General features: G+C 41.2%; 2 protein-coding genes across 2 annotated transcripts; one reads left to right on the top strand and one right to left on the bottom strand.

The window, feature by feature from the left end:
• The first annotated feature begins 2,606 nt into the window (after nucleotides 1-2,606).
• slc5a10 (solute carrier family 5 member 10) lies at nucleotides 2,607-27,273 on the top strand. Its single transcript, XM_051386685.1, has 15 exons — nucleotides 2,607-3,074; nucleotides 3,163-3,234; nucleotides 4,231-4,335; nucleotides 4,808-4,867; nucleotides 5,334-5,438; nucleotides 5,538-5,643; nucleotides 7,931-8,011; nucleotides 8,105-8,310; nucleotides 10,865-11,000; nucleotides 20,838-20,945; nucleotides 21,099-21,249; nucleotides 21,404-21,572; nucleotides 24,066-24,281; nucleotides 25,518-25,611; nucleotides 25,738-27,273. The coding sequence occupies exons 1-15, from the start codon at nucleotides 2,967-2,969 to the stop codon at nucleotides 25,929-25,931; spliced, it is 1,911 nt and encodes a 636-aa protein (XP_051242645.1). The 5' UTR covers nucleotides 2,607-2,966; the 3' UTR covers nucleotides 25,932-27,273.
• LOC127355627 (protein FAM83G) lies at nucleotides 9,085-19,459 on the bottom strand. Its single transcript, XM_051386683.1, has 5 exons — nucleotides 18,129-19,459; nucleotides 15,287-15,454; nucleotides 14,224-14,348; nucleotides 11,906-13,304; nucleotides 9,085-10,154 (listed from the first exon to the last, which is right to left on the bottom strand). The coding sequence occupies exons 1-5, from the start codon at nucleotides 18,618-18,620 to the stop codon at nucleotides 9,801-9,803; spliced, it is 2,538 nt and encodes an 845-aa protein (XP_051242643.1). The 5' UTR covers nucleotides 18,621-19,459; the 3' UTR covers nucleotides 9,085-9,800.
• Nucleotides 27,274-27,282: the final 9 nt, after the last annotated feature.

Raw genomic sequence — 27,282 nt, forward strand, 5'->3', positions numbered from 1 at the left:
CTATCTATCTATCTATCTATCGATCTATCTATCTATCTATCTATCTATCTATCTATCTATCTATCTATCTATCTATCTATCGATCTATCTATCTATCTATCTATCTATCTATCTATCTATCTATCTATCTATCTATCTATCTATCTATCTATCTATCATTGTTATGTCTTGTTGTTGTTGTTGTTGTTGTTGTTATGTCCTTATTAGGTTTGGCTCTTAATTTGCATACTTATATACTTTCCTTGGATGAAGATTTTTCTCTGTGGGAAGCAGATTTTTTGCCAGAAATTGTCAGATTTGCTTTCTTTTGCCGTTGAACCACTGATAATTAATGACTCCATGGGCTTTAGTGTAATAATATTTTCATTATAGGTAAATGTAGGTACAGGTAAAGTGTAGCTTTGTGGCATTTATAAAAGACGAATGGAAAAGAGAAGTGCCTTGAGACTCTCTGAAATACTTGCGGTATATCCTGATTAAGTTAATTAAATGTAACCTATGTTTTTGATTTTTGTTTGTTTATTTGTTTTGGTTATTTGTTTATCCTTTTTTCCTTTTTTTTTTACATTTTCTGTTTATATATGCTGCTTGGCTTCATTGTTAGGTATGCTTAACATCTTAATGATGCCTGTTTGTTATTTGAACAAGCTTAATAAAGTTATTTTTTTTGTTTAATCCCCAACAAGTGTTGGTTTTAATGCTGTTTAAATGTAGGGTTGTGCTTGTAACACATATAAAAGGAATATTAATTTACATTCAGTAACTCGAAATAAAGGCGGATTCTATTCAGGGTGAATTTTCCCTTAAGATTTTAATATAATTAATGATTAAACAGTTTGGTTGCAATGTAATGAATCTTTCACACATTTAAAATGGGAGTTTTAGTCTTTTTTGATCTGTAGCTTGTTTAAATTCTCTCTGAACATTTGAAGTAAGCTTGTGTTTGTTTTGTTATATTAAATAAGAATAATTAATGTATAAAGATGTGTGTCTTGTGGTTTTCTTGTATTTGCCATGTATTGGAATAAGCAATGTTCAAAATTTCAAAATTACAAATTAAATATATGTAACATAAAATATTCCCTTAAATTCTAACGATACAAAGTAATTCTTATTCATTCTCTTGACTTTTTTTCTATACATTTTCATCTTCATCTTCATCTTCATCTTAAGCTTTTACATTTTGTTCTGTGTGTGAGATTGATGATGATGTGTGTGACGTCAGGATGCCTCTGTCGCCGCCATCTGCTCCTTACAGCAGACAAACACTGACCAGCAGTTTGTGTGTGACACCGAGTTAATTTCACATCAGGGAGCACGAAAGGAAAACTCACTCAGCTCGCTTTGTCTCTTCCTCTCGGACTTCACGTCCTCTCACATGCACGCTGAGTAAAAAATATCCAGATGTGTTGAGTGAAAAAAAACATAGTGTTTAAATACAAGTGCATTAGAATTAAAGAAGTGCACTTCACTCTAGTATACCATGTTTTATTCTCAAATGTTTTCAACCATTAAGCCTTCAGCAAGGTGCTTTCCACCGTTATAAACCGTTAGTTTATAAAGGTGATGTTAAATCTGTTATGTCTTCTGAACAGTTTAAATCAATATAACTATTTTGAAAGGTAGCAGTGTTTTGTACACATAGTATGTACAAGTGAGTGATTTAAAAAGTCATATGACTATTAGGAGGATTTTGTTTTAGGGTGATATTTCCCTTAAAACTTTAATACAAACCCTTCCATCCCCAAAATTTCCCAAAAATCTTGTACTTAGAAATGTGTGCTTGCAAATGCTTCTCTTTTTTAAAATATAAGTATTTTTTCTGCTCTATTGGATACTGACAGCTGGAGAGAGGCAGAAGAACCCGGGTCACTGCGGTAAAGACTCGATACGTTGTGTGCAAGCTCTTAACTTAAACTAAACTTAAATCTCAAACATAATTTCTCAGTAGAGCTGCTGTGACATGTTTAAAAAGTAAAAAAAAAGTACATGATCAAACATCTATCACTTACAGTAAAATAGAGCAGATCAGGCTCAATTCTTAAATTGGAAACTGTAGCACTCATCCAAAAAGCATATATGGTAGGATTGTATTCCAAAACTGTATTTGTGTCCAACATCAGTTAATAATGGAAATCTAGGAATGGATTGATCCTGAAACATTTATTTATTTGAAGAAAAAGACTCTTAATTGAATAAAAACTTGTGTCCACACTAATCTGTCTCTACAGTTAAGGAAACCACCTGTTTTCTCTCTCACACACTTTCACTGACCCTACAGCACTTACCAGCAGATGTTTGTGTGTTTGGACGCTAATGATTAGAAACTTGTCACCGCCAATGATTGACCATCTGTGTGTGTGTGGGCATCAGCGTGGACTCTGGTCCACACAAGCATCTGCTGTACTCCACTGCTCACCCATACCACGCACTCCATTATCCCCTAGCACAGCATGTGTGTCAGCGCTGCAGGTGCCACATTAAGGTGATGTGTTTAATCATCAATTCAACCAAGGGACTGCCCTCTTCACACATACACGAAACACCCGAGCTGTCAAGCTTTCTGCAGCAGCGAGGTCAGCTTGTAGTTCAGCCGAGAAGGGACTTTAACCAAGGGCTGGAGTGTGTGTGTGAGTCTGTCTGTGTGTGTGTGTGTGTGTGTGTGTGTGTGTGTGTGTGTTCATGTTAGTTTTTTTATGTGTTGGAAGAGAAGTGAGCATTTAAAGGGCTGATGTTCTTCACGAGACTGTCTGGTGGTTTCTAGGGAGTGTGATGTGTTCTTCTTGTTGTTCAGGGTGTTTGCAAAGTTGGCCTGCGGTGTCAGATTATGAGAGAGGGTTGATGAGACTGACTGCACAGGTGTAAGGGTTAGATTCAACAGGTGTGTGTGTGTGCGTATGTGTGTGTCTGTGTGTATGATTTTTGGTGTATTTTTAAGTCTGTGTGCATTGCTGTGAACTCTGAGGATGTCTAACTCCACCATCAACTTCTACGAACACCCTCAGTCCTTCAGCTTCTCTGATATTATCGTCATAGCAACCTACTTTCTTCTCAACCTCGCCGTTGGCATCTGGGTAAGAGTCAGAGGTGTATATGTATTTATTTGCCTGTGTGTGTGTGTGTGTATGTGTGTGCTCAGATGTAACAGTTTTTCTCTGTCAGTCATCATGCAGGGTGAGCAGGAATACTCTGAGCGGGTACTTCTTGGCTGGACGGGACATGGCCTGGTGGCCGGTGAGTCTGACCCGACTAATGTTGTGGATGAAGAGACGTTTCTAATTCTTGTGCAGTTGGATGAAAAGCTTCTTCTGATAATCTGATCAAGCAGCAGTCCTTGTTTGCAAATATCAGTAACTCTGGATATGATTGTAAATTAGTAATACTGATATTTTGCAACCCTGAGCACAGACAGACTGCTGGTGTGTTACACAGGACAGACTAAGCAAAATATATATGAATCCTGTATACTTAATGTAATCTGTGGATTCTATTTAATGATAGTATGTATCACTGGTTCCCAACCTGGGGTTCAGGACCCCCATTAGGGGTCACCAAAGCTTCATGGGGTTCACAAGGCCTTCTTGTTACTAAGGGGTGTAAGAAGTAAGTGAGTACTCAGCTCTGATGCAGTAATCAATAATAATGTGAATAATGTAATAACTTTTTATTACATCACATTTAGCTAATTACTTGTCAGATTTTACATTAACCTTTTTGGTTTGTGTCTGCTTGGGGACGTTTCAGAGTCTAATGAATTGTTAGCAGTTACACCAAAGAGAGATTTCCCCTCTAAACCTCTCAGATGGTTTAAATTTAATAAATGTTTGAGGCCCCAAGAGGTTAAAGATAAAAGTCAAACAAATTATTATACATTTGCGTATAGGAATTTTTCTTTATTTTCTTCTTCCCTGTCCTTTAGTCATCTAATGAGATTTAGAAGGGACATCGAAGGGGCCTCGACCCCTAGATTGGGAACCACTGGACTTAACTACCTAACTCTAAATTTAAGCAGTTAAAACTAGCTACACCTTGACAGTAAATTGCTGCTTATGCATTGATGCACCAGCATTTAAAACATCATAACATGATAAATTTATGATGAGTACTTTTACTTTTGACACTTGAAGAACATTTACTGCTAATACTTAAGTAAGAATCTGAATGCAGGAGTTGTATTTTTACGTTGTTCTTTTGATGCTTTTACTAAAAAGATCTGAATACTTTTCACAGATTGGAGCGTCTCTCTTTGCCAGTTCAGAAGGCTCCGGTTTGTTCATTGGTCTGGCTGGGACTGGAGCTGCTGGAGGCATCGCTGTCGCTGGCTTTGAATGGAACGTGAGTTCATTCACTTAATAAAACATTATGACATGCTATTCTAATTTATCTATTCATATTAAGTAAACACATTATCGTCTAGATTGAGGCAGGGCTGGCCTTCTAATCCATGTAAATGTTATTTCTTTTGTGGCGTGTAGTATTAATTGGCCTGACTAACACAAACTATTTATGTGAGAAAACACGGCGTACTGCTTGGACAGTGTGCGTTTGTGTCTAAGCAGCTGTTGCAGGCAACCTGCTGCAGGTGGCAGCGGGTGAAAGGTTTTTATATATGCCATCCAGCTGTATTAGGGTAGTGTAGAGTACATGTGGCAGGAGTCAGTCCACAGCAACTTGTACATGTGCTTGCAGACCTTTTAAAGCTAGAAGTTTTACCTCAGTTTGACTTGACTTGAATTTTTCCCACCTCAGGGGACTGGTCAATCTGGTCAAACAACCTCTTTCTATCTCTTTTACTTCATTCTCACAGGCCACTTATGTGCTGCTGGCTCTGGCCTGGGTATTTGTGCCTGTCTACATCTCCTCTGGGGTTAGTTTGCACCCACACACACACACACACACACACACCCACACACACCCATACGCACACACACACCCACACCCACACACACACACACACACACACACACACACCCACACCCACACACACATATGGGAATCCAGTCTGCTTGTAAAGGCTGGTTCAGCAGGTACATTTCAGTGCCAAGAGACATGAGACACCTTGGAAATTCCTCAACAGGGTGTTACACCTCACACATGCACTCTCTCTCTCTCTCACACACACACACACACACACACACACCTGTCCTTAAATAACAAGAACATAAATGACTCTATTTGTTGGTACATACTTATATTAAAAACAGGGGAAGTCCACAGTCACCAGCAGCTAATTGGCAGATCATGCTGAGCTCTGAAAGTCACCTACAGCTTCCAATGTTTGCCTCCTCTGTGTAGCTGTGGTGTGTTGAAGATGTTAAAATGTGTGTGTTCAGATCGTGACGATGCCAGAATACCTGGGCCGTCGTTTCGGAGGAGAGAGGATCAGAACCTACCTGGCTGTCCTCTCGCTGCTGTTGTCCATCTTCACAAAGATATCAGTATGACACTACACTTTTTCACCATTTAGCAACATGATCTGATGTGAGGTTGAATCTTTGCTGGCATTGCTGACAGATGTGTTGTGTTTCCGTCACCAGACTGACCTGTACTCTGGAGCCTTGTTTGTTCAGGTTTGTCTGGGGTGGAACCTCTACCTGTCCACCGTCCTCATGCTGGTGGTCACTGCTTTTTACACTATTGCAGGTATACAAACAACCTCACACACATATACAATTACATTCAGTATAGCTAATTCTGTCCCTTTTAGGTAGACTGGAATGTGGTCGGCTTACAGAGGTGGGAAGTAACATAATATCTGTATTTTCAACTCCTTACATTTTAAAAACAGGCTTGTTACTTTAGATTTAATGTATTTGAGGAGGAAAATTAGATTTTTATTAGGGACTGAGCCAGCGACCGCTGGAGGTCCCTATTGTTTTTGCTCGATTTCTTCTTCTTACCTATTATTTTTAGCCCCCTGAACATATACGAAAACTCAATTTTATTTGGCAAAGTTGTCAGGCCTGGTGAAAATGGGGATATTCTCTGTGTTGCTTTCAGGTTGGCCACTAGGTGGCACTACTATCATAAAAAATGCATTTAGGCTAATAACTTCTGCATAGTTTGTTGCACATTCAAAAACCTTGTATCCACGCGTTCGGTGAATAGAGCTGAATCTCCCCATGTAAGCCCCGCCCACTTCCGCCAAGAATTTTTTTTTCTAGAGCGCAAAATGTCCATAAACTACTTTTCCGTGTTCCTCCCATGCGCTTTGTCTGATTCGCACAAATTTTTTCGCGTAGCATCTGAGGACCATCCTAATAAAAAAGTAATTGATGAGTAATTGAAGTAATTGAAAAAAAATAAGCACGTTATAAAATTAACACTTCCTCAGGATTTTTCGTCAAAAAAGGAAGTGGACCATTTCTCCACATTGCTATATCCGATTGTCACCAAACTTGGGTCCATAGTTACACATGTCTTTCTTAGGCATCGTGCACAATTTCAGGTCATCGCCACAAGGTGGCGCTCTTTAAAATGAAGAAGTTTATATCTCTGCAACGGCATGTGTGATTAAAATGAAACTTGTTCCCATGCTTGCCCATGGCTCCCTGAGGCTCACATAAAAAGGACAAAAAAAATACGCCACTAGGTGGCGCTCTGGTGGCATGATAAATCACTGTGCGGAGACCGTAATAGTTATGAATATGAAATTCACAGGGCACGTGTAGAGTGCTGCCTGGAGCTCACATACCAAAAATCGTGTTTGTCGTGTGTGTAGCGCCCCCTACAGGATAAAAAAACAGCAACCCTGGCGCCACGTTTCACCGATAAGTACGAAACTCGGTAGGCACGTGTAACATGCCGGGACGTACAAAAAAGCCTCTTGGACCCATACCCGAAACCCCACAGGAAGTCGGCCATTTTGATTTTCATTTTCACCTTCGGCGAACTTTTCACGTTGTATTTGAACGAACTCCTCCTATGGAATTTATTGGATATGCTTCAAAATTTGTGAGCACAGTCAAAAAATGGTTCTGATTAAAAGGTGTGCTATTTGTGCATGTACGTTGACGGGTGTGTCCGTGGCGTGCCGTCAAAGTTGGCCATTTTGAATTCCGTGCACATTTTCTGTGATTTTTCGCCTTGTATTTGAACAAACTCCTCCTAGGGAATTTATCGGATCTACTTCAAAATTGGTCAGTACAGTCAAAAAATGGTGCTGATTAAAAGTTTCTGTGGCGTGAGGTCAAAGTTGGCCATTTTGAATTCTGTGGTCATACAAACTGAAAAGTTGAGCTATTTGTGACTGTACGTCAAACCGCGTGCCAGTGACAACTTGTCAATTTCAGCAGATTCGCCATAAAACAGCACTCATAACTTCAGTGTGCAATGTCCAATCTCAGTGAAACTTCACGTGTTTGTTAACACTCTCGCCTTGAATATGTCTACATGACAACATTTGGACAGAGTGATAGCGCCACCTACTGGCAACAGGAAGTAAGTGCTGCGTGGCGATTTTGAGCTAATTTACGTGAGATTTTCATGTTGTGGTCGGCACTTGTTACGATGGCACGTGACGCGGCCGCAGCACGCCCCGAGTTGCATGGAGTGCGAGGTCCCACCCAACGCTGCTTACAGCTTTAATTTTTATTTTGCATCACTGCACGCCTTCCAAACACAAAGGACACTGCATATGACTCATGACAGATATAACATGATGAAAACAACATCAAAGATGTAACAAGAAGAGACAGACAAAGGAGAGAGACTCAACCAGAAGTTTCAGCTTTGCACAAAAACAGTCGGTATAAATGTCCTCCAGAGAAACCAAGAGAGTACTTTATACTTCTATACTTTTTCACTGTTACTTGAGTAAACAAGTTCAATCAGTACTTCTATTATCTGTGTGCATGTGTGTGTTTGCCACCTGTCTGCTTATACTGAAAGATTTCCATCACACACACTCCTTCCTACTTCTTCCTTTCAGGTGGTCTTGCTGCTGTCATCTACACCGACACTCTACAGACATTTGTCATGATTATAGGAGCAATCATCCTAACAATCACTGGTTTGTACGCTCATCATATTTTTTAAATAAACACAACAACTGCAGTTATTTTAAGGATTGTATAGTTGGGAGTTGTGTGTTTCTGGTCTACAGCCTTCAACAAGATTGGCGGCTACAGCAACCTTGAGCATGTGTACAGCATGGCGATACCCAGTAAGATCATTCCCAATAGTACCTGCCACCTGCCACGTCAGGACGCCATGCACCTCTTCAGAGACGCCGTCACTGGAGACCTGCCCTGGCCCGGCATGACTCTTGGACTCACCATACTGGCCACCTGGTACTGGTGCTCTGACCAGGTACATGTATACGCATACAGAATGCATGTGCAAGCGAGACAACCATTGCTGCAGATGTGACTTATAGTGCAGTTCATCTAATGCCGCTGGAGCCTGGCCAGAACTTCACTGGTAGATGCCACTAAACCCTACACACAGGTCCTTAAAAAAAAAAAAAAAAAGATTTAAAATAGTTTTTTTTGTAGTTTTTGACAGTTTTTGACTCACCAACTTAATTGTTGAAAGGCACACACCAGTATCACCACCATGCCCTATTGAGCTGACTTGAGTCCAGTGGTGTATCCATATAGCATATTTGGAAATTAAACAGAACAGTAAGTAGTGTTGTTCAAAGTTGAAAAGGGAAGTTGCTGCTTATTGTATTTATGTTTCCATGACACAGTTGTCTTTGTTTTCTTCCCCGAGTAAGTATGGTAAAATACTTCAGTTTCCAAAACAACTAAATTGAACTTGTGATGAAATTTTCTTGACTACTGTTTCCAAGATCCAGAATGAACTTTCAAGAAAGACTGTAAAACATTTTATGGTTTAATTCATACTACTTGAAATACCAGACTCAATTCTTCTAATGTGGCTGTTTCCACAAATCGCAGCAAAAAAAAAAAAAAAAAAAAAAAAAACAACAACTGTTGCCCCAATGATGATTTTGTGCCAAACCCAAACTCCAGGCTTCAAAAATAAGAAACCAAAAAGCTACAATTATATTTTTCTGCAGTCTGAAGCAAAAGCAGAAAACCTCCCTGTACACGTACACAATCATCAAACTGTTCTGGATTATTTTCAACAATCTGTCTTTTTATTTACATAAAAACATCCCTTTTGGTCCCACATTTGTATATATAGCAGTTCTCTACATCAGCACAGGTAATCCAGTACATCATCCAAATACGTAAAGGCAATCAACACAGTATCCATACACTTGCACCGTCAGTAACCAATCACAGTGGTATCAACACTTAACCTGACTCCATATCAGTGGGGAGACATAATGGACTGATACAGAGTCTGTGCAGATTAGTTTTGGAAAAAACATTACAGTACAAAATTCTGAAAAAGAAAAAGCAGTTGAGGTAATTTAGACATATTTGTTCAAAGGATTGTTTACAATACAGAGAAGACTGTCACAGCTGACCAAATTTTGTATGTTATCACCTACAAAATACCCTGCCTCAGTTGATATATCTTTATCAGTTTATTACCGAACAGATATAAGTGTCTGCTTCTAAAATTCATTATCGGCCAGACACTACAGAAACCATCCAATTAGAAGACTTAAACCAGGAAGCATTAGAGTGAAAGGCGATGTGACTGATTTACAGACCAAACCTCTTCAAACATATCTTCAGATATAATTGCCAACTAATAGTTCATATGTTGAGCCTTAGGGTTCGAAAGCAGGAAATGACATGCATGCCATAGCTAGAGAAGATTCCTCGCTGAAGAGTCACCAATTTCTTAACAGGAAGTCATCCTACTATCATACTACAATTCTACCTAGTAGGCTTGTTATTTTGAGACGCCTTCTTCTGCGAACCTCCACCTCGTGCCCTTAAGTGTCTTAAATTGCTCAGTTTTGAGAAAGATACTCCGAGTAACCCTGATGGGTTGTCTGGTGGCTGTGCCGAGATGTGGTCCGTCTTCCTGTAACCCGGGCTGTGGCGTCGCGGCGACCGGCCAGAGCGCCCCTCTACGTGAGCCGAATCAGCCGCCTGCCAGTAACGGTGTCCTCCAATCACAGGGCCAGCTGCTCGGGTGGGGCGGTGGAAACTTCCCGGTTTGGCAATGACTACTTTGGCTCCTCTCAGTCGCGCATTACGACCTGGAGATCTTGAGGTCTGGAACAACTAGACAGAGAGAGGAAGAGAGGATGAAGAGTTAGACAAGTTGATTGTTGTTTGGCTACAGGGGACTATAAATCCTCTACTACCCATTTCACACATGGAGTACCTCAGGGATCAATCCTCGGTCCTTTACTATTCTCTTCCTATGCTCAAATATTTAAAAAAGCATCAGTTTCCATTTTTATGACGATGATTCCTGGATCTACTTCTCCTTTGATTCAAATGATCCCCTGAGACTGAGCACACTACAGGTCCATCTTGGTTAAAGTCAAATCAGGAGCTCCTGGTAGAGCTGGCGCCCCATGTACCAAGGCAGCAGCCATGGGTTCCAGTCTGACATGTGGCCCTCTCTTTCTCCCCCTTTCCTGTCTATCTTCAGCTGTCGTATCTAATGAAGCCAAAAAAGCCCCAAAACATATTAGAAACACATCAGGAGTTTTCAGTTATCCCAGATTAATCAGAGGTTATAATCAAAGTATAATATCATTATTATTATTATTATAATCAAAGTCAGACTTCAGTCACACTTTTCTTTCTTCGACCATTAAGCCTGATACCAGAAATCTCAGCGTGATATCTGATAATAGCTGGAAATCACATGAACAGAAAGTAATGTAGGTGCTAACGTTAGCAAGCTAAGCTAACAAGCTTCCACTTTCTGTACTACTATTATCATTATGATTATATTATTATTTGTGTTTCTGTATGTGTAGGTGATTGTGCAACGGTCCCTATCTGCCAAAAACATGAGTCATGTGAAAGGAGCCTCAATCCTGGCTTCATATCTGAAGATGCTGCCCTTCATCTTCATCATCCTCCCAGGCATGATCAGCCGAGTTCTCTATCCAGGTGCGTGCACACACATGCGAGCACCTCTTGATTAGGAAAAAAGGTAGGACATATTTACTGTAAGCAGGCAGTGGCCTGCTTTGACACTGCTGCTGAAACACACCCACTTTTAGTCGGGTTTGTGTAAATGTGTGTGTGATCTGTATCTTTCCTGCAATCTTGTTCATCGCAAATGTTGTTCCTGAGAACTTCTCCGCTTGTTCTTGTCACTGATTACTCATGAAACATCAATCGAGGACTGAAAAGATTAACTCCTTTAATAAGCGTTGAGTCAACATCTACTTTAGTGTTACTGTGAGCTGCACTAATGGGGGGGGGCAGTAGCTCGGTTCAAGTCCAACAGACCACAGTATGGAGTGTGGACTGGTAGCTGGAGAGGTGCCAGTTTCACCTCCTGTGCACTGCCGAGGTGCCCTTGAGCAAGGCAGCCTAACCCCAAGAAACTGCTCATGGGGCGCCGCTAACGCGCAGCCCATCACTCCACCATCTCTCTCCCTGTTGCATGTCCACCAGTGCATGAAGTGTGTATTTCAGCCTGTGTGTGTGTGTGTGTGTGTGTGTGTGTGATGTCTTCATATTGTTTATTTTTTCTGACCAAAAGATGTTCAATTTCCAATTATGTAAAACAGAGAAAAACTCTCACATTGAGAAGCTTAAATGTCCATTTTGCTTGAAAAATTACTTAAACTACTGATGAATTATTACAATATTTCACCTCTATAATAAATGTTCTTCAATTATTATAACCAATCTGTTGATAATTTCAATTAAACTAAACACTTAATCGTTTATAGTCTGTAAAATGCTCATTACAATTTACCAGGTTGTGGACGAACAGATTTAGCGAAGAAGCGATTGATCAACTAATTTGTTTCAACACCAAACAACCTCCACTGAGTGCTCACCTGTCCTATGTGCCTATGCGGTGAGGCGTGTGCTTGTTTGCGGAGCTGCTGTGATTGGCGGATGAGGTCAGCGCTGTCCTCGGATTGGCTGGGCTCCCGTAGATCCAGCATGCTCTGGGACAGACGAGCCATCATGTTGAACCCGTCTCCCTGGCGATGCCCGTGACCTGACCCTGCTGTGACTCCATTGGTCAATGGGTCTCTTGCCTCTGGTTGGGAACAATCGTAAAACTCCTCTTCTGATGCGGTGGAAGTGCTTGACGGATCATCGTTGGCTGCTCGGTCACATATGACCTTCGTGCTGTCTTGGCTGCCTTCCTCGTTGCTGCCAGAGTCCCTGCCGTCGTCCTTTGATGCTATGCGGCCACGGCCTGGTGTCAGCTCCTCCTGGGTTCTCTTTTTGGTAAAGCCATCTAGACTTTCCAATTGGTCCATTTTCATCAGAGTGACCTGAGGTTGGCCAGTCTGCTCTGAGGAGGCGGGGTCTATGACTAACTGCAGTGTGCGCCGTTTAGGAATAGGAGGTGCAGCGGTTTGTGGAGTCTCTTGAGTTTGTTTAGCATTGTCTGTTGGCTGTGAATCAGCAGTAACACTGGATGGTGATGCAGGTGTGTGAGCATTTGGTTTGTGTGTGTCTTGTGTTAAAGGTGTGTTTGGCTGCTGAGGGGGCACTCTGGAATCGGTTGCATCAGTTTGGTCTTTATTCTGAGCTGTGTGTGTTTGCTGTTTGTTGGTTGGACTCACAGGAGTAGAGGTATCTTTACTTCTATTCCCAGAAGAGTTTTCTACTGTTCCTGTCTGTTTTGCATCCTGACCTGAACCAGATTCCTCAGTCTTTGCTGGTAGAAACAGTGGGGAGCTGAACCGTATAGCCTGGCTGGTCTCAAACCTCTCTGACCTCTGTAAGTGAACCTGATTGGCTCGCTTTTCGTCCCTGATGTTGATAAAGCCAATCACGTCACTCGGTGGGTCCGGCTCTGGCCAGGTGGGCAGGTACGGGATCAGGTACGCTTTCTCCAGATGGGCCAATCCCGGATGCAAGGGTGGCACTTCTGCAACATATTTAGGACGTCCTTTCAGTATTTTTAGCCCTGTGGGAATCTGGGAGTTCTTGTTGCTGGAATTTTGGTCAGAAGAAGTGGGACTTGTGTGGGTTCCTGTGGCAACAAGGGCATATTTGGGATTGATGAGCTTCCTCGCAACAGCAGCTGACACCGGAGCAGCAACCGCCTGAGGGATTGGGTCAGGTATTGGTTCATCTACCACAGGGACCTTGTTGAGAGACACGCCTCTGGACAGGAGGTAAAGGTCACGAAACTGCAGGTCGAAGGTCTCCACAGCCTGTCCTGTGATCACAGAGATGAGGTTGCGGTCCAGACGAGATGCGGACCAGGTGAAGCTGGAATAACACAGACATGGAAACTATAAATTCACAGCAGCGACTCCCCAATTACAAACATGTTTTTCAGCTCCTACATAGAAAACCCAGTTTATAACGTAATCATTACACCAGACATTGTAACCTGAAGTCATGCATCACATTTTGCTCTTTGATCGTATGATTTTTCTTCAACTTCCTGGTGAAACGAGGGATACAGTCTATCAGAGAATACACATATATTGGTAAATAGGTAACTGCAGATTAACTCTCTGGACTAAAAGTCTGTGTGTGTTGAGGTGAAGGTTTATAATGGTTGGAAGATGTGCCGAATCATCAGAAATTAGCATTTGCAGATGAAGGTCTGCATGCTGCAACAGAGCTTCAGTGACTGGGGAAGGGGTGTATCGGCTTACAAGGCTGTATTTTTTTACACTGCATGTCATGGCTTAAACAGATTTGTTTGGCCACTTGGGAGCAGTGCTGTAAAGTCCTTATTGCCATATCATCGCTTTAAGTTGGTCTGGTGTTCGACCGACTATTTACACATCTAGCAGACCTGGAGCAACATTAGCAATCATTTGGAGTTATGTTTCTGGCTATTCCACAAATTAATCTAACCCTAACTGTGTCTGTCTGTTGTTTGGTGCTGAGCAGATAGTGTACAGTGGGTTTTTTTTAGAGCCTTTTAACTGAAAACAGCTGCCTGCTGCTGGAAACTGGTTGAGCCAGGATGGGAACAATGAGACTGAAGCAAAACAGAACTATTGCGGGCCAGAAAACCAAAACATAGGCTGAAAGATACCAAAATGCTCTGCAGTTTGTCTCCTAGTGCGACCGCTTTCAGGTCACATAGTTTTTTAAACCATGTTAATGCAAAAATATTGATTATAGCAGCTTTAAAAACACAAATAAACACGTGTTGATGCACACTGCTCACCTGTATGAACCAGAGATGGCTCTGTCTCCATCTACCAGGAGGAACCTCTGATTGAGTGATCCACGCACTTTCTGTGCTGACCGGGTGAAGAACTCTACACCTCCACAGCAGCGTACACGTAGATTCTGCACACACACAAACACACACATACATACAGGGTTACTGCTATGTGAAGAAAGGCCATTGGGGGGTTTAGTGTCAATGGGAGGAAGGATTTAAGCGAACAAAGGGGAAATAAAGGCGACAAGAGTGGGTAGTCAGAAAAGAATGAGTTTTCTTGTTGCTCAAGAACAGTATATTAATACAACTATAACTTTGTGTAGGCTGACTCTACAGGTTAGAGCATGGATTATATCTATGTATGTGCATGCTTGTATGACACACCCTGTGGTGTTTGTCTTTGGCCCTGTGATAAGGGTGTGGTTCCAGTCCAAGCGTTACCTCGTGAGTAAATGTTCTGTGCGAAATCTTACAGGAGACACCAGGAGTCGTAAATGCTCATAATAACAGCGGAGATGGCAGATAACAAAGCAGTTGAAAGAGAGAGGGGAGGTCCGGTGGTTAAAGCTGTGAGGACGGCAGAAGGAGAAATGAAAGAGAAACATGGTACAGAAAGTTAAGTGTGGGTGGTTAATATAATTGCCTGCAGCACAGACGGGAATGTGCTTAGTGTCTTTCTGGCTTCCAGTCTAGAATATTTAGAAAAGCCCCCATGAAACATAAAGTATTTTCTGTTACTGCCTAGACCAGTTCAACACAGAGAGGCAGAGGATAACAAAGAAATCCACCCAACAGCCAAATACTAGCTGGTGCATGCACCTTATCAGGGCCTGCAGGCAAAAACCTGTCACACCTACATCGATCTGGTGCCTTACTTTCGAATTCCTTTCTACAATAATGCTGTTTCTGTCTTTAATGGGATTTTTTTTTTTTAAAACGTTGGAGCTTTTTTTTAAATAAACTGTTTTCTATTATTATATCCTTATCAAGACTAACCATCTATCCAGTTAGCTTATCTCCCAGCTTATCAAAACATCATCTGGGTGTGATTCTGTATGCATACCTTTAGGTGTCCACGGTGCATATCAGCTCTGCCACACATGGAAAGGAAGCAGGGGACTGCAGCCGTGTCAATTATTATGTATACAGGAACTTTGCGCTTGTAGGCTGCATCCAGCAGGTCTCGAAAAATATCCACATCTGTAAACACATCCATCACCACGGCTATCACCTACACACACACACACACACACACACAGACAGAGAGAGGAAACCACAAATAGTGTTAGTGCTTCCTGGTCAGTAAGGGTGGGTTCGACTTAAGCTGCTCTTATCAACAATATTACAGCCATTAAATCTTTTAAAGGAAGCTGGGTACTTATGAGAACTGGATCTAAAAAGTCAATTAAACCCTCAAAGACAAAGAATACAACTGTTCTGAACATTGAGAGACTGCTAGAGACAAAGAGTGCTTTGCGGAGGGGTGATAGAGTGTGAAATAGCTGGACAGTGTGTCTTCTGTGGGTTCAACAATACAGCAATGATAGTGACAGCATGGCACTCTTCACACAACACTGTCTATTCACTCTTAACCTGACCCAGTTTTGAAGTCTAAAATTGCTGAACTGCGGCCACAAAGACCTGACAACTTACTGATTAACATAAACAAGAAAATCGCTCTGGGAAAAGATCGTTTGTGAGCTTTGACGTTGGAATATTTTATACGTTATGTGTCGTTACACTGTCCAGTCAAACCTAGATTAAGTAAGAGAAATATAGAAGATAAAAGAAGATAAGTTGTAATAAATAATGATGTTTAATTTAAGTCTTTGTTGCTCTGAGCTAGACTACTACATGTGAATGAGTCAGCTTCTATGTCTGTCAGAGGTAAAGGTTATGTATAGGGTTTTGGCATGTACCGTGTGCACTGACGTCAGAGAATTTTTTTCCACTGGCGTGTCAAGATCAGACTTGTGTTATTAAAACTTTGTTGTGTGCATGTGTGAGTGTGGCACATGTCAGGGGGAAGCACGGGAGAGGGAAGTAAGTTTTGTAAGACAACAGAGGGGCAAATAATGAGACGTAAATGTCCAGACAGATGTAAATTAGAAAGACACTGGATTAAATTCACAAATTTATAAGTTTACTATCAGAGAGAAAAAACTCCTAAACCTCACATTGGAGAAGTTGGAACCAGACAAAGTTTCCAAAGAATTATCAAAACAATTGCGGATAAATTTCCCGTGGATTAATCAACTATTCAATCAGCTCTGAACACAATGGGCTTATTGTGTGGAGGCTTATAAAAGTTATTTTCTTTACTCTGTAACACAAACACTGCTTTGTTGTTTGCAGTGTAGTGGCAGTGAACTGTATTATACACCGAGAAAAAAATATATAAAACCATTAAGTATCGTGTTGCATTCAATAGCAATGCAACAACTATAACCTTACTTCATTTTTTGTTGTTGTTGAGACTGTGGTTGTTTGTGTGTTGACTCAGTGCTGTGGTACATTTTGAGCTGCTGTATTGTGGTGTTTTTGTTATTGGTCTGGTTCACATTAAAAAGTGTGCTTTGTCCACCATATTTACGTGAATGTAGGAGCCAAATATGGACACAATATAATTAAATCCAAGTTAGAAAAATCTTTAAAAAGTGTTCGAGAGTTGAAAGAAGAGGATAGCGAGCTATTTAATATAGAGCTGTTGTACTGGATTACATTACAGTGCACAGTGGTTTCATTTAACTCAGAGTATTGTGAGGTTATTTTCTTTGTTTAAGATTTGGTGGAGACGTCATTACAAAGTAAAACCTTATAAAAAGGGTACAGATCCTATAACTTTAAGTAATGCCTAACGAATGCATGAGTCGTGATGAGTTAAAGGACCAGTGTGTAAGATTTAGTGGTCGCGTCTGTATTTGACAAAACTCGCTGGAGCCAGTGTTTGGTTCAACATAGCAGACTCCATGCAAGGCGACCTGCAGCGTCTGTAGATAAAAAATGGCTCGTTTAAAGGTAACAAAAACAAGATTATTCCTATTTTCGGGTGATTAAACACTAATATAAACATTATGAATATTCTATTAGCAACAGATCCTCCTAAATGTTACACACTGGACCTTAAATCCATTTATTAACGCAGGATGCATCATCAATACCTGTTGCTCACCACTAACAGTGATCAGTTGACACTTACCAGACAAAAAGTAATAGTGATTTGAGCATTTGTAATAAGATACATCCTGTATTAATACATACATTGAGCCATCATGACTCATGCATTAGTTAAGCATTACTGAGGTATATGATTTGTGCCCTTTGGGAGTAACACATTACATGTAACTGAATTACGTAATCAAGATACAAAAAAAGGTTACTGTAATCCATTAGTTATAAAATAAAAAAGATGTAATCAGATTACAGTTACATTTAGTAAAAATGTTGATTATTAGCAGGATTACAATTTACATCCGTTTTTTTTTTGTCAGTTTCTTGTGAATATTTCTGTGCCAAGGTAATCCAAAGTGATAAAGTAATATTGTGATACTTGGATTAGTTACTGACTACATATTTTAACAAGTAATCAGTGATTGTATCGCATTACATTTAAGCAATGTGTGCAATATGCAAATTGGAAGACCTGCAGTGTTTTGACACAGGTGTGAGAAACAGTATTATAATGAAGTACTGTGGTCCTGCAGAGGTGGTCTACACATCTTGTTCTCCAGATTACAGCCTCCACAATCAACATTTTAATAGTTTTTATAGTGAAAATATAACAAAATGGCAATAAAATGGCACAATATGATGTTTTTACCAAATTGTGCAAGCCCTCATTATAAAGTGTACATAACTGCATTGCAACATCATCATCATCACTACCATCATCTTCTTCACTTTACCTTCTGGGCTGATGCAATGCTCTTGCGCACCACCTCCTTGATGTGCGTGTGCCCCTCGACCGGAGGTTGCGTGTACACGGTCACACGCGTGATCCCTCGGTACGAGATGGCCTCGGGCCAGCCGAGATCCAGCTCCGCCACCGAGGCCTCGGACCGGTCTGGCCAGTACTGGAGCGACACATTCCCGTCCCCGCCTTCTTCCCCGGACCCCGGGGTGAGGTTCCCCGGCCCTGGGGTCTCCGGCTTCAGATGATGCTCGTACCCGGGGCGGTAGGCCTCCGCTTTGTGCTCAATCCGCTCCAGCTCCGGCTCCGAGAGGAACTCCCGGACGCCAGTGTTGCGGATGTAGTCCTTGAACGCATCGCGACCCTTGGTGATGAGAGCCTCAACCGCCAGCCGTTGGTCCTCGCTGTAGAAGAACTCCGGTTTGCTCTCGCTCACTCGCCAGTTGACGTGGTGATCGTCCAGACACTGGATCTGAGACAGCGCCATTAACCCCTCAACACACACACACACACCGCTCAATTAGAAGAGTTAAAGTACCGAAAAAACTCTCTCTGACCCAGTTTCCACTCGCTGCTCCGACGGGTCAAAACTCAAAAAAGTGCGGTGTGTCATTCCGGTCCATAGTGTGGTGAACGGATCCCTCCGGTTGGGGCAGGGGGGAGAGATTAATAATCCGCTACAACAGTTTCCTCAACACCGACTCCAGCTCTGCCTCAAATATCCAGTTACACACACTCACACACACACACCCTCACACACACACATATACACACTCACACAGGTGATAGTGGAACAAAGCACCTCCGCCCCGAGCCACGCCTTTCACCTGACAGGGGCCGGGCGAGCTCAGCGGCGGCCCCGGTTCAACAGCTGCTGCGGCCGCGGGGCCCGGCAGACATGGAGGAGGCTGTCTGGGTGAAAATGACTGTCTGTGTGTCTGTGTGTCTGCCAAGTGAGTCAAACTAAAGCGGAACACGTACTTGAGGAAGAGAAATAAGTCATTAATCCTCCTTTTCAAAAACTGTGACTCACACTGACTCTTTGAATGCTGACGAGTCTCTTCTCGTTGGTAGTCTGCCCGCAGTGGTTCACAGCTGGTTACCCCCCCACCCCTAAAAAAATGGCAACTGTTGATTTTCCCGAAGCACACAAATAAAAAAAAGTCTTAAATATCAACCAACATGAAGCGTAGGAGTCTCCGCTTTCACCGGGTCGGTTTAATCCGTTTCTTTCCCCGTTAAAACGTTCCTCCAGACGGAGAGTTCACCGAGGTCCAGCCGTGGTGGAGCTGCCGGTAAGTGTCTGACCCTGGAATCCGGCAACGGAAGCTCTGTTGTCGGTGTCAGAAAGGCGGAGTGTCCGGTAGTCGGTCAGGAAAGAGAATGCATAAACTCCACCCTCCTCCCTGGACAGAGGGAGAGAAATGTGGTTGTAGGCTTAAGATAAGAAATAATGACTACATTCTTCCCTTAGAGGCTTAAAGTTTAACTTATAAAATGCTGAAAATCCTATTTAGACACTTCAGGCAGTCCAGATACTAAACTTTATTTTTAGTGATAAAACATGAGGAATGGCAAATGAATGTCTGAACCAGGGTTAATGTATTTTAAGTCATCTTTTTAACACGGTGGTTCCCAACCTGGGGTTCGGGACCTCCCCTAGGGGTCGCCAAAGCTTCATGGGTGGTTGCAAAGCCTTCTTGATTTTAAGGCGTGCTAGAAAACGTATGATATGTCAGCATTTGGTTCACTTTTGTGAAGAAAAGTAAACGTAAAGTAGAGGTTCTTCCTCCACAAATTAGTAATTTCTACAACCTTGCGTTGTAAATAACAATAAAATAACTTTGAATTCTTACATTTTTACATAATAAAGAGACAGAATTGTATAAAAAGTTCCTTAAACAGGAAATAATCTGCTCAAAATTCATCCAAATCACTTGTTTTACTCAAAATTATTGCAGTTACTAATATATATATTATATCATATGAAATAATCATAAAATATGTCACTTAAGCAGGGGTCATCTGTCTCCTATATTATATAAAAGGAGGTCTCATTGATCTTTTGAAATCACAGCTAAACTCAGGAGAGAAGTTACTGATGTCCTGTTTTCTTCATTAGTCTGGTGTCCCGTGTGTATCATGTTACAGAGCAGACTGGTTTTTCATAAGATGAGCGCAAACATTCATATATCTGACAGTTAACAGTTAATGAGTGACATCAAGTTACTTTTAACATTTAACGTCAGCAGGATTTTTAGTTTAAGTTTACATGTACAAGTTGTGTTTTTGTGGTACAAGGGGCACATTTTTCCATCTGTTTTGCGTGATCGGCTCGAGAGGAGCCATTCCTGACTAAACAAGAGAGTCTTTAAAGGTCCAGTGTGTAACATCTGGGAGGATCTGTTGGCAGATATGGATTCCCAGGCCGTCAAATACAGACACAAGCGTTGTTCGGTTAGTTGCAATCTTGCAACGTTACTGCCGGCTGCTACTAAATCCTACACACGCTGGACCTTTAACTACAAAATACACTCTTACATTCCCGTAAGCCACCAAATTCTCCTCTTTTAAGTGACCTTCTATGTTCCAGGAAGCGTTTTAACCCCAGCTCCTTTATTAACATGAGTTCTGCGTGAGTAGAATATGTTGTTACGTCTTCCACGCCTGTGTGTGAATGACCTGTGGCTGCCTCATATTTCAGACTCTGTAGGATGTGTGGATCCAGAGGAATGTGTGCGAGTGTGTGGAGCTGAAGTGGGTTGCTCCAACATTGCCTTTCCCAAACTGGTCATTGAACTCATGCCAAGCGGTGAGAATACTGTTTTCATTTAAAAAATCTTGTGTTATTTCCAAATGCTTTTTTATTTTATAACCTGCATGCATCTATTCATCTCTCTCTCTCTCTCTCTCTCTCTCTCTCTGTGTGTGTGTGTGTGTGTGTGTGTGTGTGTGTGTGTTACAGGCTTGCGTGGACTTATGATAGCGGTGATGATGGCTGCTCTGATGTCATCTTTGACCTCCATCTTTAACAGCAGCTCCACGCTCTTCACCATGGACATCTGGAAGAAACATCGCCCACGGGCCTCGGAGAAAGAGCTGCTCCTGGTCGGCAGGTATGTCACATTCACTGACTTTAAAACCCTTGAACCCTCTGATCACTTATACTTATATATACAGTATATATATATATATATATATATATAAAAGGGGAAGTGTGTGTGCAGAGGAAGTGACAGAGAATGTGGTGTGTGTGTGTGTTTGTTTCAGGATCGTGACTGTGATCTTGGTGGTGGTGAGTGTGGTGTGGATCCCCATCCTACAGTCGGCCAATAGCGGCCAGCTGTACGTCTACATCCAGTCAGTGACCAGCTACCTCGCTCCGCCCGTCACTGCTGTCTTCACTCTGGCTGTTTTCTGGACGAGAACCAACGAGCAGGTAACACATGCAACACCAATAAGGGTCCATATCATACAATTAGGGCTGCAGCTAACAGTTAATCTAACTTATGAAATAGTGAAAACATCCCATCAAAAGTCTTCAAATTGTTTATTTTGTTTGACCAACAAAGAAAATCTTAGAATTTGTGAAGCAATGTTTGGCAGTTTTGGTTGATAAATCGACAGAATTTGATAACAAGTTATTCATTTATGTCAGTACAGTAATCCATTAGAGCTGCAGGAGGTAAAAGCTGTGCAAACCTAACCTTTTCGCTTCTCTCTCTGCTGCCTCATGTCACTCTTTAAAGCCCCTCCCACCAAACCCACAAGTTTGAACAGCAGCAGAGCCAAGAGGAGGAGCAAATACCTAGTTTTCTCTCACACCACTTTAATATGCTGAAAGGTTATTATTGAATCTTAAGATGCCAAAAATCTGCCAAAGATCTGCCTGGCCCAGCTTTAATCGACAAATTACATTCAGAATATTAAAATTAAACAGAATTAAATCTCTAAATAAATTTAAAAAATATATATAATATTACTTTTCAACACACAAAACAAAAACTTAATTCAAAGTTTGCTCCGTTCTGGACACAAAACTACTAGTTGTGAGTTTGGTGCTGTTTGTCCTTTCTCCCACACTATACTGCAGTACGGTTTTATTAGCCTCACATGGGATCCAGCTGCCAACATCCCTCACTGCTCGGTGTGGAGTCCACATGTGTGTGTGAGTGTGCTCACTCATTGTATGAAGTGCATTGTTTATTATTTCCTCTGTAGGAACCAGCATTATATTGTGCTGCTCTTCCACTGTAACAAATGAAAGTGATTGTTTCTGGCTGATAACAGACTGCAGGTGAGAGAAAGTGTGATTATTAGAAGATAAAGACTAACAGAGTGAAGTAAAAAAGCAGATAACGCTGTTGTGGTAAGAATGTGTATCTGCGCAGAGGTCGTAACTCATGTGATGAAACAGCTTTCAACAGCAAAAAGTCCAGCGGATAGTAGAGACTGAACCCGTTTTAATAGAGCAAGTTCTGGGTGTGTCTGCTCTCTGCGGACATGCTGTTTAACTATTTCAATAAAGAAGATTTTCTCTGGTTTTTCAGAACTAAAGGGATTTTCCCTTTTACTTTAATGCAAATATGACCATTTTACAACTCTGAATTGAGGCTACAAAGAGTCTGAATGTGTTTACAACGAACTTGCCTGAGGTTACAATCTGGATTGGCAATAGCCCAGCAAACACTGATTGGCAGGTTAAAAGACGTCTCTGTTACATAAAATAGCTTTTAACAATGCTGGTGGCTGTGTTGCTGTCAGTTGTTTGGTCCAGACTGAAATATCTCTCAACAATTACTTAGATGGATTACCATTAAATGTTGTTCAGGCTTCAACAGAATAAATAAATAAATAAATAAATAAATAAAATAAAACATGAGCTTGCAGATTTGTGTGGTTCCCATGTTAACTGTCATTGTCCCCAGAGGATGAATCCTACTGGCTTTGTTTATCCTTCAACTTTTCCCTCCACGCCCCCATGTTTTTAGTGAAATGCCTCAAGAACTCCCATAAAATTTGGTACAGACATTAAAATTTAATTTATACCAAATTGTTTAAATCTATAAAAAGCTTTCTAGCTTCATAAAAAAGGTGTTATACAATGTCACAGTCGTGTGTTACAGTCTCACTTTCTGCCTATAAAAAGTTACTGAGAGGGGTTAATAGGACTCTTACACAATAGATGTAAGCTTTTTATTTGTTCATATAAACACAGTGAGCATATCGCTGGAAGAATCTCACTGTGTTGACTCATGGGGTCAAAGAGCGCACATTACCGCTGTGTGATGTGTCACATGCTGACTAGTCTGATACTGTAGAGATTAATACTGTTATAAGTGTCATTACATCTGGCACATGTCGTGTCTTATAATGGATTCGTAATAGAAATGTACATTTTAGGATTTTATTTGGTGTTTAAAGATTTAACCAGACAAACAGACCGTTCCAACAACTTGTTGTTAACTTGTTGTTCTTAACTGTTTTTCACACAAAGAAATAGTATAGATAGACGTATAGCAGACGTATGGATGTTGGCTTTGTGTGCTGTGATGAGGTGATTATTTTCTTGTGTGAACAGCTGAACTGCACAGATCACATTCTTTGCTGAAGGTTGAACAGAGAAGGAGCCAGAGAGTTATTTGTGTCACTGCACGTGTGTGTGTGTGTGTGTGTGTGTGTGTGTGTGTGTGTGTGTGTGTGTGTGTGTTTGTGTGTGTGTGTGTACTTCAATGGGAAGTGACACGATGATGGCAGATTATCATGGTGGGAAAGTGAGAGTATTATGAGTCGAACACACCCAAATGAGACCGGGCCAGGGCTGCTGCAGGAATTATGATTACTTTCTGCACCAGAAAGTTCAGAACATATCAATTCAGAAAGGCATGTAATGTAACCTGTGTGTGTTTATGTGTGTTTGTGTGTTATTCAGGGTGCATTCTGGGGCCTGATGGTGGGTTTGGTGGTGGGTGTGTGTCGGATGGTGCTGGAGTTTGCCTTCCCACCTCCCAGATGTGGCGTTGTGGACTCGGCCCCTGCAGTGCTGCGCAGTGTCCACTACCTCCATTTCGCCATTCTGCTCTGTGGCCTCACTAGTATCGTGGTTACTGTGGTATCACTGCTCACACCGCCGCCCACCCACGAACAGGTGTGTACACATAGATACAGTGACTATAATGGGAGTAAGCTTATGTAACTGTTTTGCTGTTGATACACCTTTAATGTTATCTACTGAAAACAAAAAGAAACAGATGAATCTGAGTTAAAGGAGCCGGCGTTATCTGACGGTTGGCCTCCATGTGACAAGACATTCGAAGAGCCCAAGCCTACCTAAATCCAAAAGATCAACAATCAACAATAGAGCAAAATCGTACAGTCGAACTATTGTTGCACACAATAGAAAAAACAGACTAAATGCTTCATATTTTAAGTCGCTTTTGAGCCGGTGATCCATTTGTCACATGTGACATTATTCTGGCCTGTGTGTGAACTCAAAAGGCAAACAGTAGCCTTTCTGATGAAATATGGCTGTTGTAACACATTATAAGAGAGTTAGCCGAAACTAGAAAACAAGGTAGATTTGTTTAATCTCCCCTGAATGCTGTACAATTATATCCTGTCACCACATTTATCCATAACCTGCTCTGTAAACACAAACTACTAATCCCAGTGTCAGTTCTCTATATCCATTAAAATGCTTGGTACTCAGTGTGGGTGGGGCTTAAATCGGAAGTGGGTGGAAGTGAACAGAAGTTGGTAATTTAAGCCTGTAATTGATACTGTATGTGTTGATCAGAAGTTGCCATATATTAGAAAACTATTTACAGCCTCAGAATTGAGCTTTGGAGCCATGTTATATATGCTGAGCTCAAAAAGTATGTACAGATACTCGTTGCAGCCGAGAGCTCGCTAAACCGTAATAAAAAAACAGTCTACGCTAAATGTGAGGGCTCTATGTTGTCTAAGATTAATAATTAGGAAGAATAAAATAAAACTGAATAATATTACAAAGGGTTACGCTTCAGATTGGCCTGACTGTCTGAGTACAAAAGTTAGAGTGACTCGTGAAACCACCACTCTCCAACCTGGAAATGAATAAATACTGTGTATCAGAAATGGAAATATGCTTGTTTTCTGTTTTGCAGAGAATTAGACGAAGAGATTGATGCTACTTTCATGTTTGTCTGTTAAATATAAAGCAGCTGGTTTACAGCTGGCCTGGCTCTATCCAGAAATCCACCTACCAGGGCCTTTAAAGCAGGCTGATAGCTCTGGTTTCATATTTACTGTACAGACATGATGAGAGTTGTGTCAAACTTCTCATCTAACTGTCTGTTGAACTCAGGATATTTTCAATATAGACACGTTTCCACTTCCCTTCCAGGTGTGTAACCTGACCTACTGGACTCTGACTGAAGAGCCTCAAAGAGAAATTCCTCTACAGAAAGTGTCCTCTGTCAGCCACCGTAGCTCCCAGGGTAAGAGTGAATATTCATGCCACTTGGAATGAAACCAGCCATCATGTGCTAAACAGTCCTCAACACACACATAATGCTACTGTATTGTCACTTCCGGTGTCCGCTCTGTGTGTGTTGATGTCGCAGGCTCTGAGCCAACGCGGCGGGGGACATGTGGTCACGGGGCAGGATTGTGCATCTCAGCAGCGCGGCGATCAGAAGAGCCTCCAACTCCCAGAGTTCTCAGCGTTAGAGAGAGCGTGTTCTGGTCCAGGTTCTGCTGCGCCAATGCGATCCTGCTGGTCAGCATTAACATTTTTCTCTATGCATACTTTGCCTGAGTAGGGGATCGGATTTAACATCCTGCCTCGCCCTCCTGCTGAACTCCTGCCAGTCTCTCAAACATGAACTTGAAACTCTTCCTGCCTCTCCAGATCCAACATGGGGGGGAAACATACTGTTGTTGTTGTACTGATTGTTACAAGAATCCTTTCAAATCAAGGGACTGTATTGTATTTTATTGCTTCAGGTTAAAATCACATTTCAATCTCGACAGTAATAAGAGAGACATAGCTCCACCAAGGCTGCACAAACCTCTAAATATATTATTTTGTTAAAAGACAATCTTGAGAATTGTTTTAATCTGCATCTGCTTCCACATAATTGTGTAAAATTACACATAATGACAGATAATCATTGGATACACATGGAAGAGTTTTGAAGAGTGCAAAAGGTCACAACAAAAAGGATAAATGTTTAAAAATCCTCCATTTCGAAGTCCTGAGCAGCTCTGGCTGTGCTCGGTGTTCCCTTATAAAACCACTTTATCAGACAGTATTCCCGCACATGTGCTTTTCATGTTATGATTTTTACCACCACCCCACTACTATGTTTATTAGTTTCTTCATAAAACCTTCCCATCCTGTTTGTTGTTAACCTAGTTTTAAAGTTTCAGAAGGGTTATTGTTCAAATAGCAATGAAGCTTGTGGCTTGTAACAAGCTAACATGAGTGTGCAGTTAGTGTTAGATAAACAATGACATCTGAATAAAACAGCATCACACTTCATCTTATATCAAAGCTTATAAAAATATATAGTAAGATTATATAGTGAGAATATATTTAAGTGTTCTAAGTTGTGTGTCTTGTATAATTGTATTTCCTTTTTGTCTATATGCTTAATGGTAATTATATAGTGATGTTTGTGACTTTATGTCTGTAAATCAAAGTTTTATGAACCTTCAGTTATTGTTTGCGTGTTCTTTCAGCTTGTTTATGAATAAACATCAGAATATCTCAACCTTTTCTGCTCCATATGCAAATGATATAGAACCAATGAGAAGTTTTACAATTATTATTACAAATATATCAGACAAATTACAATTTATCAGTTTTGCAAATTGGCTATGAGTCATTTCTACTTAACAACAGACTCCCACAAGGGGCATGAACTCCAAGGTTGAGAAACTCTGTGTCTATGTCTATATAACTCTAAAATGTCCATGTTGCTGTGTATTCAATTCTTTTTTTTATTGGTGAAATTCATTAAGTATTGAGAATTACTGGTTGTTGGATGTAAAGAACCTCATGTCAGTCAAAAATAGACAAATATCTTGATAACTTGTCCATTAAATGTTTTTCTCTTGTGATTTCTTCAAATAAATGTATAGATATGTGCATCAAAGCTACAAGT

The sequence above is a fragment of the Dicentrarchus labrax genome, unplaced genomic scaffold (assembly GCF_905237075.1).
Source record: "Dicentrarchus labrax unplaced genomic scaffold, dlabrax2021, whole genome shotgun sequence".
Lineage (NCBI taxonomy): Eukaryota > Metazoa > Chordata > Actinopteri > Moronidae > Dicentrarchus > Dicentrarchus labrax.